This window comes from Eleginops maclovinus, chromosome 5 (genome assembly GCF_036324505.1).
Source record: "Eleginops maclovinus isolate JMC-PN-2008 ecotype Puerto Natales chromosome 5, JC_Emac_rtc_rv5, whole genome shotgun sequence".
Lineage (NCBI taxonomy): Eukaryota > Metazoa > Chordata > Actinopteri > Perciformes > Eleginopidae > Eleginops > Eleginops maclovinus.
Window position 1 is genome coordinate 1,718,942 of NC_086353.1, and position 12,880 is coordinate 1,731,821.

At 41.3% G+C, this 12,880-nt stretch overlaps 1 protein-coding gene across 3 annotated transcripts; it reads right to left on the bottom strand.

The window, feature by feature from the left end:
• Nucleotides 1-324: 324 nt before the first annotated feature.
• Nucleotides 325-11,804, bottom strand: sp2 (sp2 transcription factor). 3 transcript variants are annotated; one of them, XM_063884291.1, is made up of 8 exons: nucleotides 11,763-11,804; nucleotides 7,609-7,685; nucleotides 6,467-7,198; nucleotides 5,287-5,505; nucleotides 4,742-5,039; nucleotides 3,826-4,003; nucleotides 3,467-3,660; nucleotides 325-3,120 (listed from the first exon to the last, which is right to left on the bottom strand). In XM_063884291.1, exons 1-8 carry the CDS (start codon nucleotides 11,767-11,769, stop codon nucleotides 3,020-3,022), a joined length of 1,806 nt encoding a protein of 601 aa, XP_063740361.1. In that variant the 5' UTR covers nucleotides 11,770-11,804; the 3' UTR covers nucleotides 325-3,019. The 3 variants fall into 3 exon arrangements, with proteins under 3 accessions (XP_063740361.1, XP_063740363.1, XP_063740362.1); XM_063884293.1 differs by lacking the exon at nucleotides 11,763-11,804 and adding an exon at nucleotides 11,741-11,758; XM_063884292.1 differs by lacking the exon at nucleotides 11,763-11,804 and adding an exon at nucleotides 11,421-11,695.
• Between the last annotated feature and the right edge of the window lie 1,076 nt (nucleotides 11,805-12,880).

Here is a 12,880-nt window from a genome sequence, read left to right on the forward strand (position 1 = left end):
TAACACATTTGTTTATTTTACCAATGCTTTATTTGCTGCTATGGGACTAATACGTTCTTTTATTTTGAAGGTTTCAGTACACACAATGGTTTTGTTATCATAGAATAAATACTATGGTTTTAGCAGAGTAGTTATATAGCACTGCATAATCTCATACAAAATGTTTTTTGTTTAATGTAAAAAGTGTCAAATAAATGCAGTAAGAGCAAAATTTGCCTTTTAAATGGAGTACAGTATTAGTACCATAGAACGGAAATACCCAAAATGTCAATTATCTACAATTATTCTCAAATGAGAGTAGGAAAAAATAAAAGCAGCAGCAGAAATAGTTTGAGTTCTTTAATAAGGGGGGTGACTGTAGAAAAGGAACAAACTTTATTTTTCAGCATCTTTACACGAGTAACAAAAACTGAACTCTGTTCTCTGGGTTCTCCGGTTCTCTGGGTTCTCCATACAAACAAAACACATGGCTGCAGAACAATGTACAACATACAGGCTTGGAGAAGGAGACGCATCTCATTCACCGAAACCAAGCAATAGAAATGTCTCAATTTGGAAAAATCTCATTAAAAGTAATTACAATGAAGATCAAATTTACAGATTTAGGAACCTGGGATTTTAAATTAGTGCACATTACATTAGCATGTAACATAAGTTAAAAACATAAATCACTTTACAAATGTTGTTACCTGGAATAAGACAGGGGAAACATCTTTGAATACTGGGAGCAGCTGTCTAAGGCATCTTTAATTCAATAGAAAAAAGATCTAGAAGTTCCTATACAAAGCAGGAATGAAGCTATACAATGTCACATTATATTTTATTCCTTACACACTGTACAAAGTCTGTTTCCTTCAGGCCGGCCACGCCAACAACAACACTAGGCAACTTAACGTTTGTGTTTTATTATCCTACATTTACCGTGTCTACCAGACACACGCTGTATTTACATTATGCAGACATGAAATACAAACATAAATATGAGCACGCTCGGTCTCTCCGTCCCCAGTGGCATGTCTTCAGACACATTCTTGAAACAATACACCAAATATTGGCCACCTGCATGTAAGCTTTATGTTTATATGTCGCCCCTTGAGAAGCACTTTGAGGAAAATTCCTTCAAAGTACTTTTAAAAGGAATCTGCTTTTTAGTCAAAGCTGATTAGCAACATGTCACAGTATGAAAACAGTGAAAACCCAAAGCAGGTGACCTGATGGCACCATGCTCATTTGACCAAAGAGCTGATTTTACAATAAATTGGTGTATTTGTCTAAACAAAAGGAACTGCCGCACACATTTGACCTCAAACTGTCTGATGACATGTAAGCAAAAAGGTCGGTAAATCTTCAATATTTCAAAGAATGAGCAACAAAGTTTTCTGTAAAGCAAAAGACATTTAAGTACATGATGTGAATACTGTACAGTAGGCCTAATGCTGGTCGTCTGTATATCAACAAAAAGTGTTCATTCAGAAGTAAAGCTATCACATAGCTAGAAAAAAACTCATGTACAAAGTAACGAATCAAAGGCCTGAGAAAGATAACCTTTTCCTCTCGGCGAGTGATTGTCAAGTTAGGCCAAACCATTGTTAAACTGATCGTATGTACAGCAATGCATAGGCTACAAGTCCTCAAATCAAAATGATACCATGACAGAAGCAGAATAGCAGAGTTACCCAGACTTTAGTTATTGATTAGTACACAAAGTGTATGTGGGGCTTGGTATCATCCTTGCTTTGATACCTAACATTAGGAAGTACATTTGAATAAAAAACAAACAAAACTATTTATGCTAAAAATGTCTAAAAACACAAGCAGCCATTCAAGAACCTAACACTGTCTGAAACTACCAAAGAAATGCGTGATGAAGAACAAGTTAAGAGAATGAACTCGGCCAAATATTCAAAATCCCTATTAAAGACAACTTCGATACCCAGCCCTACACGTACCTTTGGTAATATCGAAGATGGAAAACCCACTCATATTTAACTGAATTAAATCCTTAGCACCTGGAGACTGAAGAGACCTCTTTGACCGTCTTTCTCAAACGTTCTCGTGATAGTTTGTTATTATTAGACGACTCGACTGCATTTGAACACCTTTTCCCGACACTGAAAGATTTCTGTTTTGTTTGGAGGTCTTGGCAGCAAAGCGGCTGCATTCAAACTGATGGAGGAAAGCTCAGTCTGTTCATTCTCCCTCAAAATGCTTTGCTTTGTATCTCTGCGTCTCCTTTATTTTCCTATGTCAAGATTTGTTTACATATCTGTCAATCAATTTCTAACAATTGTATGAAAGAATTGTTATAGTTTATTATAATTAATAATATTATGTATATTAGTATGAATGCACACTGAAAATAGCCAAATCTTCTGAAGGTTTCCAAAAGTCTGTGAGGTTTTTTTTTTATGTGTTTAAATGTGTTTAGGGGGGGTTACAGGTTTTATATCAGCAGAGACTTCCTGCTAAAACACAGATAACTTAAAAACATAATTACCATTTCATTGAGGTTAAAATGTACAAAACAATGGTATTATTTTGGCCTTTTTTGCTGCTTTAAAGCGAATTTCTGGGAGGTCATACTCGTACTGTGGGGGAAATCAAAGATACAAAAAGAGGGGAAACTGTGTCTGGAGTCCTGCGGTCTTGGCGTCTGAATAATAAAACGTATGATCTTCATCCAGAGAAGTTTATAAATAAGCAAGCAGAGTAAAGCATCTGCTTCTGAATCCCCGTCATTTTTGCAAGGTCAGCCGGAGCTCGAGGAAAGAAAACAAACATAAACTCTTAATATAAGTTTGCCGGATCCGTTTGAAGTCCACCAGAAAGGGTTTCTCTGTACACCACGCTACACAGTGTCCTGGAGGAGTGAGAGGGGATAAAGGGAGGTGTTCTTTTGTATTTCCCACAACGGGAGAAGTCACAAACACTCCCTCGGTATCGTCTCCTCTGCCCCTCCGTCCTCTTAATACAGTCTTTAGTTTGATAGAGTTTGTCTGTGTAAACGCTCTGCAGCAGCTCACAGGTTCTTGGTGTTTATGTGAGTCTTGTAATGCTTCGTCAGGTGGTCACTCCTCATGAAGCGTTTCTGACACTGGCTGCACTCGAAGCGCTTGTCTCCTGTGGGAGAACACAAACAAAAAGAAGTTGTGATTATGGTTTTAATGTCAGACTATATAGGGACAAGTTTCCAAAGAACAAATACACACACCAACTTTCCTTCATGCATTTAGATGTTTGTCAGTGCTGTATGGGGTACAAACGATAAGAGATATTACTGAATTAATGTATATATACATTCACACAGCATATAAATAAACAGCTTGACCAGCTATATGTGCTGCAGAGCGGGATTTTAAACAGTGTAAAGCCTGTCAGCGCAGTATGCTTTACACACTCTGCTTTAGAGATACTGTTGAGCGATGGTGTGTAATCACATGCGTTTCAGTGTCTCCAGCGGACGGACCTGTGTGCGTCCTGGCGTGCCGCTGCAGCTCGTCGCTTCTCGTGAATCGTTTCCCACAGAAAACCCAGTTGCAGACGAAGGGTCTCTCCCCGGTGTGCAGCCGGACGTGAGCTCGGAGCAGCGACGTTTTCCGGAACGTCTTCTCGCAGCCGATGACGTGACAGATGTGCTTCCTCTTCCCGATCTCCCCGGGCCTGCAGAGCGAACACACACACGGTGAGAAGTGAGATATATTTGCAGGTTTACATCAGGCATTTAGACACCCACTTATCCCCTTAGCCACGCCCTTATAGCCATACTATTCTAATTAATTTATGATTCCCCTAAAAACTGGGCAAGTAAAAGTGTCATTTTGGCACCTCTTCTCTGCGTCTTTACAGTTGGGGCAGGTGCAGGCCATGCGTCTCTTCTTCTCTCCGGGCTGTCCGGGCAGCTCCAGGGTGAGGGTCTGGTCCATCTGGAGGGCGGGTTGGCCCGGCGATGTTGCCAGCTGGAGCCCACCACCCTGCATCGCCTGCACTGTGAGGTGCTGCTGGCCTGACAGACATAGAGACACACACAGTCATGAGGCAAAGTGGACTGAGCGTCTCATTAGTAATTAATGGTGACATGAATAAGGTGACACGTGACTGTCCCTCTTTGTTTAGAAGTTCTGATGAGACATACGTTCAACTACTTTAGTTCTACTTTCATGATTTCAATCTGCAAGCTTTAAGTAGCAAGAAAAAGATCTGACAGGAAACCACAAGGTTTTTCATACATGGCCTTATGTAAAAGGACCCAGCTGCTCCAGCTGATTACTATAAACAATCTAAACCGCAGTGGCAGAGCAATAATTATCATACACGATGTTTGATCCATATAAGCGTTTTTCACTGTATTTACGACCATGGAAGGCCATCTAAGTAAGAGACTGAGAGGTCTGTTTGTCGGGGGGATAATCTGGACAACAAAGCTACACAAGCTCAGGATTCATGTTTTGAATGATCTTTTATTTTACTTTATTATACGGTCACAAAACCATTTAAAAAAGCATTCTGGTTCAAATTCAGAGCCACCTGCTACACTGTGGAGCTTATAGTAATCATTTCCCATCACCATAATCATCGTCACAAACAGCAACATGACTAATGTGGGGGGGGGTCACTAGCGGTAGCGAACCACTATTCTAAAAAACGAAATTGACATTGTGTTGTACTTTCTGCTTCAAAGCCTCTTTTGTTATTAACCAGCAGTAGTAAAGGTGCAATCACACACATCCTAACGGGACCTCACCCCCAGCGTTGGTGATGGTGACAGGAACCCCCTGAACCTGGACCCCGTTGATGCTGATCGTCTGCACGGCCTGCGTCGCCGACGACAGCTGCGACGTGTTGAGCGATATCATTCCCCCCGCCGGAGCGATTTTTGCCAGAGTGCGCTCCTTCCGCCCCCCCTGCAGCGTCCTCTTGATGCTGGCCTGCGGCGGGGAGCTGGTGGTGGTGACCACCGCAGTGGTTGGGGTCGATGTGGTGGAGATCGAGTCCTGGATCTGAACGGTCTGCCACTCACCCGACGCTGTTTTGAAGAGGATCTGAGGGGGAAGATTGATTTGTTTATTTACTGGAGTTTGTGTTTTACATCTAAGGTGTATTTTACTCTGGGAAACATGCAACCACCTGAAAAAGGTAAATATGTTGCAGAAGAAGAATAGACCACAATTAAATATTGATACAAAATATAAAATGTAACAAAAAGAATCTAAAACAACAAAGTGGATAGAGATGGTTCAAAACAGTCTCAATATAGATCATAGTTGTGCAGCACGTCTGGATGGTTACCTGTGTGGGTGTTGGATCGGACTGGGTGACCTGCAGGCTCGAGGGGGCTGACTGTCTCTGTGGGATTGTGGGTAGTGTGGCGGAGGCGGCTTGCACCACCTTCAGAGCCTGCTGGGGGATCTGGACCACCTGAGACTCCTGTTTGGACTGGACCAGCTGGACCTGCTGCACCATCGCAGGCTGCCCTGGACTCTGCACGATCAGAAGGTTGTTTCCCGCCTGAAAATACAGAGACAGCAGAGGTTGGTCTCTGATGACCTGGGGTGGAGCGTCATCCCTAACCACACACTGAATGGGAAAATACTCAGTTCGGATCAAGGCTGCAGATTTATAAAAGGGCTGTTGGGATGGAGTCAAGCCTGGAATAGTTCAGAAATGGCACCATCTCCGCCACCATAACATCACTTTTAGGCACATCTTGTGGGGGTCTGAACAAGCTGTAAATACACTGGAGTTAATGTCATAACAGAAGCATTTAAAGTCTATATTCACTCTTCTCCTTCTAGCTTTGTTTTTATCAATTCAAGATGAAAGTATCCCTGCTTTAGTGGCTTACTGTTCTGTTCGGTTCACAGTGCAGTGGGGTTCAGGTTTTTTCAGCTGGACACAAAGCTTTTCACAGAGGAGAGTTTAAAATAAAAGACTTGTATAATAGTTGCCAGGGTAAAAACGCAATGGCAGTCGGCTATTATTAGCAATACCTTTTATCCATTTATGCATTGTTAACTTAAAATATGTAAAGGAGAAATGTTGAGTTGATTTGTGATGACACACAAGAGAGAAGTGAATCAACTCAACCTCTTATTTCTTTCACAAAAATGGTAAATTAACCAAACATGCACGATAATCTATTTGTTCTAAATGGAAATGTGTTAAATTAAAGGGATTTTGTGAGGTGTAACTGCTTATTCCAGTTTCATATCATCGTAAAAGCAACAAATATCAAGTGAGTTTGTGTTTTTTGGACAGAAAAAAAGAAAAAGAATTCTAAATTCAGGATTCACTTACTGGATTAACCCCGCATTTTCAATTTAATGTCCCTGACTTATTCAGTCCATTAGCCCCATCGACATTTAAATACTGACTTAACATACAAATACACATTCTACAGGTGATGGAACCTGGAGTTAATCTTATTTTAACACAGATCCTGCTTTATGTGCTTCAATGCCAGATGTACCTGGATGATGTTGTCTCCAGCTTCTATCAGGATGGTCTCCATCTCTGAGGAGGGAGAGGCAGGCTGTGCAGGAGGCGGAGCATAAGCGGTCAGAACCATTTTCTTCTTCCTCCCTCGCCGCCCCTTCGTAGGAGTGGGGGGAGCAGCCGCCGTCTCTGTGATGTACTGAGTCCCACCCACCTCTCCGGTCGCCACGTTGAGCGGCAGCGTCAGCCCGCCGGGCAGCTGCACCATGTTGGAGTTGTTTGATTTGCGCGACCTCGGGGAGGGTTTGATGGCTAGAGTCTTCTGCGGTGTGATGGGAGTGGCGGCGGGCGGTACCGTCATGGGAGTGGTGATGATGGCCTGGTTGGTGCCCGGTATGAGCTGGATCTGACCTCCCTGCGGCATCATCTGGATGGTCTGGGCCCCTTGGATCTGAGGCATCATCTGGTACTGGATGTTGGCCGGGGCGGAGGTGTTGGTTCGGCCTGGGCTCTGCTGGATCGTGAGCACGATGGGACTGCCGGGGGCTGTGGAGCCCAGGCCGGCAGGCAGCTGGATGACATTGCCTTTGGTCGAGAGGAAACCAAGGTTTTTGGGAGGAGCAGGGGCGATTGGAGCAGGTTTTATGGGGAGGAGCCGGCGAGGCTGAGGCTGAGCTGGAGGAGAGGTGACAGGAGCCTGAGCAGCAGGAGGGCCGATTTTACTACAGGTAGCGGCCAGGAGGGCGAGAGGAGAGGGCTGGGTGTCCTGCAGGGAGACAAACACATCGAGTCAGAAATAACACACACAGCATGCACGAAAACCAGCATGAGAAAACACAGTTACAGAGAGATATGGGGATAAAATAATACGGCACTTTAGGAAGTAAAGCTCTGCAGATTCCTTTAAACCCTGACTGAATAAGAATCTTTTGACTGTTCACTATGATCGCTCCTCATATCACCAGCTGGTACACTGACTGTGGTATGTGTATAACTCATAACTCTGATAACTCTGCTTCATTCTTCTAAAAAGGGGAAGATCTATCACTCAGTATGATTATGGCAGAATAGTTTGCAGCGTCATGAACGCATGGCGGGTGAACTGAGGTAATGACGTCAGCAGAGAGCAGCTGGAGTGCAGCGGGAAGCGGGACTTTACATCTGGCCGTTACTCACTTGTAAGGAAGCGTTGGAGGGCTGAAGGTATTCACTGGGACTGACAGCAACAGTGGTGGCCATACTGTCCTGTTGTTCTGGAAAATACACACACACACACTGAGTCAGATTCAGGCAGCCTGCAGCATCTATTTTCAGTGGTTAGGCTGTTCAAGGACACCACAGGACATTCATACAAAACGGAAACACATCTAAGAAAGACAAGCTTGATAATATCCAGCTGTAATTACGATGAATTAAACATCATCAGGAAAATAATAGTCCCTTCACGTCTTAAAGCTGAGAGTCATATATTGCACCTCAAACAACAAATAAATCCAGAGCTCCGGTTTCTTTACTTCCTCTCCAGAAAAAAGGAGAGTAAAAGAAAAGGATCAGAAATCTCAGTTTCAGTGTCAGCCTGCTGCCTGCCACTCGTCCAGGGGACATCCATCCCTTATTTATTCTCTAAGAACAAAGCTGGCTCTGCCGTCTGACCAGACATCTGACACCATCTTCATATTTCTGGACTCATTAAACCCTTTCTGACCAACAGAGATATTGTTTTCAGTTCGTCGTTGATTCGTCTCGATATTTTACCAACCAAAGTTAAACTAATAAAGAACAATACTGACGTTCTGCAGGTTTAAGACCTATCTAGTCGTCATACATTTATTATAAGTTAATGTTCACACTAGAACATATAGCTGTCTGGAAAGTAGGACAAATAGTGACAATATTTTAAAACCACTAGTTCACACAGTATGACCTTAAAAACACCAGTATGCTGAATTAAAAAATGGCTTTTATAATTCTGTTTACATAATGTGAAATGTAGACCATGCACACAGATCCATTTGATCACATTGAGTGCTACTGCATGAACCACCTTAATATTGTTATATAATAAAACACTATTATGAAACCTGAACAGTAGCGTAATGGGGCCCCTTTAATTAAACATGTTTAAAGCAGCATTTGGATATTGTGCAAAAGTAACTGAAATCCTTTTCCCTAATATCTAAATTTGCTGATGTCTGACCCTCGAAAAGTATGACGATTAATTAAACAAATAAAAAAAGAACCGGCCAAATTTCAGACGCTCTCTTAGCAAAGAATTGCATCATTGGAGTGCAGTCATCAATCATGTATTAATTATTATTATGTACATTTTAAGACACCCAGCATAAGTACTTTTAGGGCAGGCTGCCCGATGGTTTAGTAGCAGAGTAAATCTTGAGTAGCAGGCAATGCAGCTTAATGGGCCAGATAGGTTGAGGCTGTTACTGTCAGAAAGATTTGCTCTGAGGGAAGTGGAGATACACTTAGGACTCACAGCGAGGGGCCAATTCCACTGGTCATTATTGCCTGAACTGCAATACAGGTGAAGAATATATTCCCTAAAATAAACTCAACTGCAGCAGACCATTTTAAGGTAGGCATACGAAAAGACTAAAGTGCCTTAAGGGTTTTCCGTTGTGTTTTTGCGGGTTTAGCTTGACTTAATTTAACTTTTAAAAGAGAGATCAAGACATGTCAGATGGCAAACACTTGAAATCAAACAGCAGGTGACACTTAGACACATGACAGCCACAGGGCACTTCTCTGGCAACCAGCAACACAAGTGAGAAGAGCAAAGGCTGCTGGGAACACACTGATTTCACGGATGTACTGAAAGAGATAATGATTTCACCATCGCACTGATGAGCCATAAAGTAGAGCAGTGTGTGCATCCATGGCAGAGAATTGCAGTTACATTCAAGTCACAGGGCTGAGCTTTTGTTGTAGCTTTTCTAAATAGAAGTACTTGGCAACAGAAACCAACATAGTTCAGCAGCATTTTCAGCTTTCTGAAAGTATTCCCCGAATCCATCAAGACTCTACAGACATTATAGATAAAGAAATATTGCCAACAGTGGGATGAAAGATGATATATATATGATAGATATATTAAACTAACAAGATGTTTAGAGTTTAGTTTGGTTTGTGCAAACCTGTGCAAGGACACTTACTTCAGATTGTGTAACAAGTGTAAAATAGTGTTTTTTATCAAACACCAGAGAGAATTTTTTATATTTGACTAGTTATTAAGGATTGCAATGCATTCAGTTTGCAGAAAAACATACACAAAGCTCTCTGATTCCAATAGTAGGCCTATAGTATAGTATTTTACCATAGTGTAACTGGGTCTTCAATACAGTCAAATTCAGATCATTCATATCTACAAAATGTAAGTAGGTTGTAATGAGGGAGTGTCACAAATACAAACACTATCCAAAATATCAACTGCCTAATTCTGACACCTCATCTATAAAGCACTGATCTTTACCCTGACAGTAAATACCCTCTGTGTTGTGGCGGCTGATCAGCAGACCAAACAGGAACTGCTTCCTGTTAGAGCTGCCGGCCTCATTAGGGGAAAGTTTTATAAATGCAGATGTGGATCACGGTGCCAAACACTTCACTGTCAAAAGAAAAGACTTTCACACAGGGATAACACAGCCTGCTGAACCACCAATCTCTGTTGGCTAAGATGCAATTTTAGCAGCGGTGGAAGAAGCATTCAGCTGATTGATTCAATTTAAAGTACTAATACCACACTGGGAAATACTCCAAGTAAAAGTCCTGCACACAAAACCCTTCTACAAGTAAATGTATACAAGTATCAAGGGAAAATACACTTTCACCGTATGAAAAGTAAAAGTACTTATTGTGCAGTAAATTGTTCCATCATGTTCCTAGTGTGTTTTCCTATTATACATGTGTTGTGATTAATATTACTGCTGCATTAGTGTATTTGCATTTCATAATCATAAATGTTTAAGCTGCTTTATACACAGTTGGCTAGTTTAATCTACAGCTATGCATCAGTTTATAAAATCATCATGTCTGTAGTTTTGTTGCTGAACCATGAGAACAACGTACCTCAGCGCTAAGTATCATGAGCTAGGAAAAACCGCCCAGTTTTCCAGCTGATCTAAGAGGGCTTTAAATGGTTTATTTAGCTTAAAACATCTGAGAATTTTCTCAACACAAAGAAAGGCTGCATCCTCTAGTTTATCATAAACATTCAAATTAAGATGCATGGTTTTTACTGGACAAGAAGAGGATTAAAAATATCACAAGTAAATAAAGCTGTGCAATACTTGTCTTTGAGATGTTGTGGAGCACAAGTATAAAGTAACATGTAAATAGTACCTCAAATGTGTACTTTACTTAGAGTAAATATTAAAACAAAGTATGCATCAACCAAATATTCTTTTACAGATTAGGGTTACACATTGGTACATAGAGTGAAGTTAGCATTTACATTTGGACTTGAGAGGTTTTCATTGCAGGACTTTTGCTTGTACTTACATTATTAGGTATAACTACTTTTACTGGAGTAAATTATTTAATACTTCTTCCACCAATGCAAGTGATGCACATATAACAGTGTTATCCAAAACATGAATCTATATTCTATATGATTCTGCATACCTTTGGTACCTTAACGTATTTTACTGCTCATACTTTTGTACTTTCACTTGAGAGGTTTGAATGCAGGATTTTAACTTTGAAGAAGGTATTTCTATTATGAAGTTTTACAACTTTTACTTATATCTGAATATTTATTCCACCACTGCCAGAAATGCACACATATTTATAAACCAAAACATAACAGTGCGGCCTCAGAATAGCGCCGCCATCAAACACATACAGTTGGTTTACTGTGGCTAACGGTAGCTAGCTAGCTTGCTAACTAGCACTGCTGTCTAACCAGGGGTAAAGCTGAAGTAGTTAGCCGCTAGCTTAAGCTGATTTTCACTGAGTTCAGCTTAGTTTCTACTTACAAAACGAAACAAAACGGGACCATTACTTGCTCCATCTTTGTATGTTACCCAGGAATAAATGGGCGGGGGGAAGCACTGGAAACACAACTAAAGCAGCATAGATAACACTCGTATATTTGGCTAGCTTGATGCGTTAGCTAGCAAGTCAAACTCTTTGATACAGAAAAAGGCTGCCCTTTTTTCCGGAAGTGCAACCCTTATTTGGGTTCACCCAACTGCCCGAGTGGCCCCTAAAAAAACACACTTATTCGTCCCATGTCCAGTTATTTTCAATTCAATGCAAATATAATGTTTAACAAAGTAGAATGTAATATAAACACCAATGTTTTAATTCCTACCCACCGCTCATGACGACATTCGCTCTCCGTGAGCCTTGAAGACCGAGCCCCGTGGAGGAGTCCGCCCGCGCCGCCTCTGGAACCAATCAGCGGACAATGGAGCGTTGAAGGACAAGCACGTTGGCCAATCAGCTTGAACTGTCCGTGTGATTGAAATTTGATTGAGCCAATCGTAGTGCGAGATTTGTGCACGTCGTTCGATGGATGACGGCTAGACCAATTGGATGTCGAGATTGGCGTCCACGGGGGCGTTTCATAAGGAAAAACCGAGAACAAGCAAAGGCCCTATTAATGTGGGAATACGGTTTCACTGACGTCCCAAACGTCCAATGTGAACATTGAGGGGCAGATAGACCAAAACAAGAGTGACAGCCGTGCTGATCAATGAGCTTTGAGTCGTCCCATGTTTAATTATGAGGAGCAGTCCGTTATGGGATAACACAGGCTGCAGTAAGCCACAGTATAAGTATGTATTTCCTTATAAATTAGGAAAGTCTCCTGTAAAATGTCACACATATCTCTATCTAATTTATAATTATTAGTACTGTTCTGTGTTGGGTTGTGTAATTTATAGCAAACATCATATTTTAAACCTGTATGTTTTGTATACAAAAGTCATAATTTGTTCAGTAACTAAAGCTGTCAGCTAAAAGTTGTGGAGTAAAAGAAGAAAGTGGCATGAAATGAACATCAAATGTGTATTTTAGTGCAGTATTTGAGTAACTGTACTGCGTTACATTCCAGCACAGCCTGACTCAGGCATGTATGGTATGCAAGCTGTTGTCCATTGAATCCTATTGTTATTCAACCTGCACAATAGACTGTAGCCCAACCCTATAAAAGGCTCATTTGGGGAAGTGGAGTAAAGAATGTGTCCTTAAAATGTCACTTCGTGTCACCTGATTAGCTCTCTTACTAGCCATCTATGCCATCCCATCGCTGCCAGTCTTTTAGGTTGTAATCATAACGTGAATATTCACTTTCCTCCTTTAAATGCACTATTATATTATCTTAAATTGTAGTCTATTTTATATTCTATTCTATTCTATGCTGTGTTTATCTGGTAACTGTATTCTATGTGATAAAGAGATGTCAACTGTATACTGTGAAGCACTTTGGACT

Bases quoted from the DNA above. Each gene is read 5' to 3' on its own strand.
- sp2 (XM_063884291.1), bottom strand. The intron at 7,199-7,608 runs GTGAGTAACGGC...GTCTCCCTGCAG, and splicing joins CCTCCAACGCTTCCTTACAA to GACACCCAGCCCTCTCCTCT. The intron at 5,040-5,286 runs GTAACCATCCAG...CTTCCCCCTCAG, and splicing joins CCGATCCAACACCCACACAG to ATCCTCTTCAAAACAGCGTC.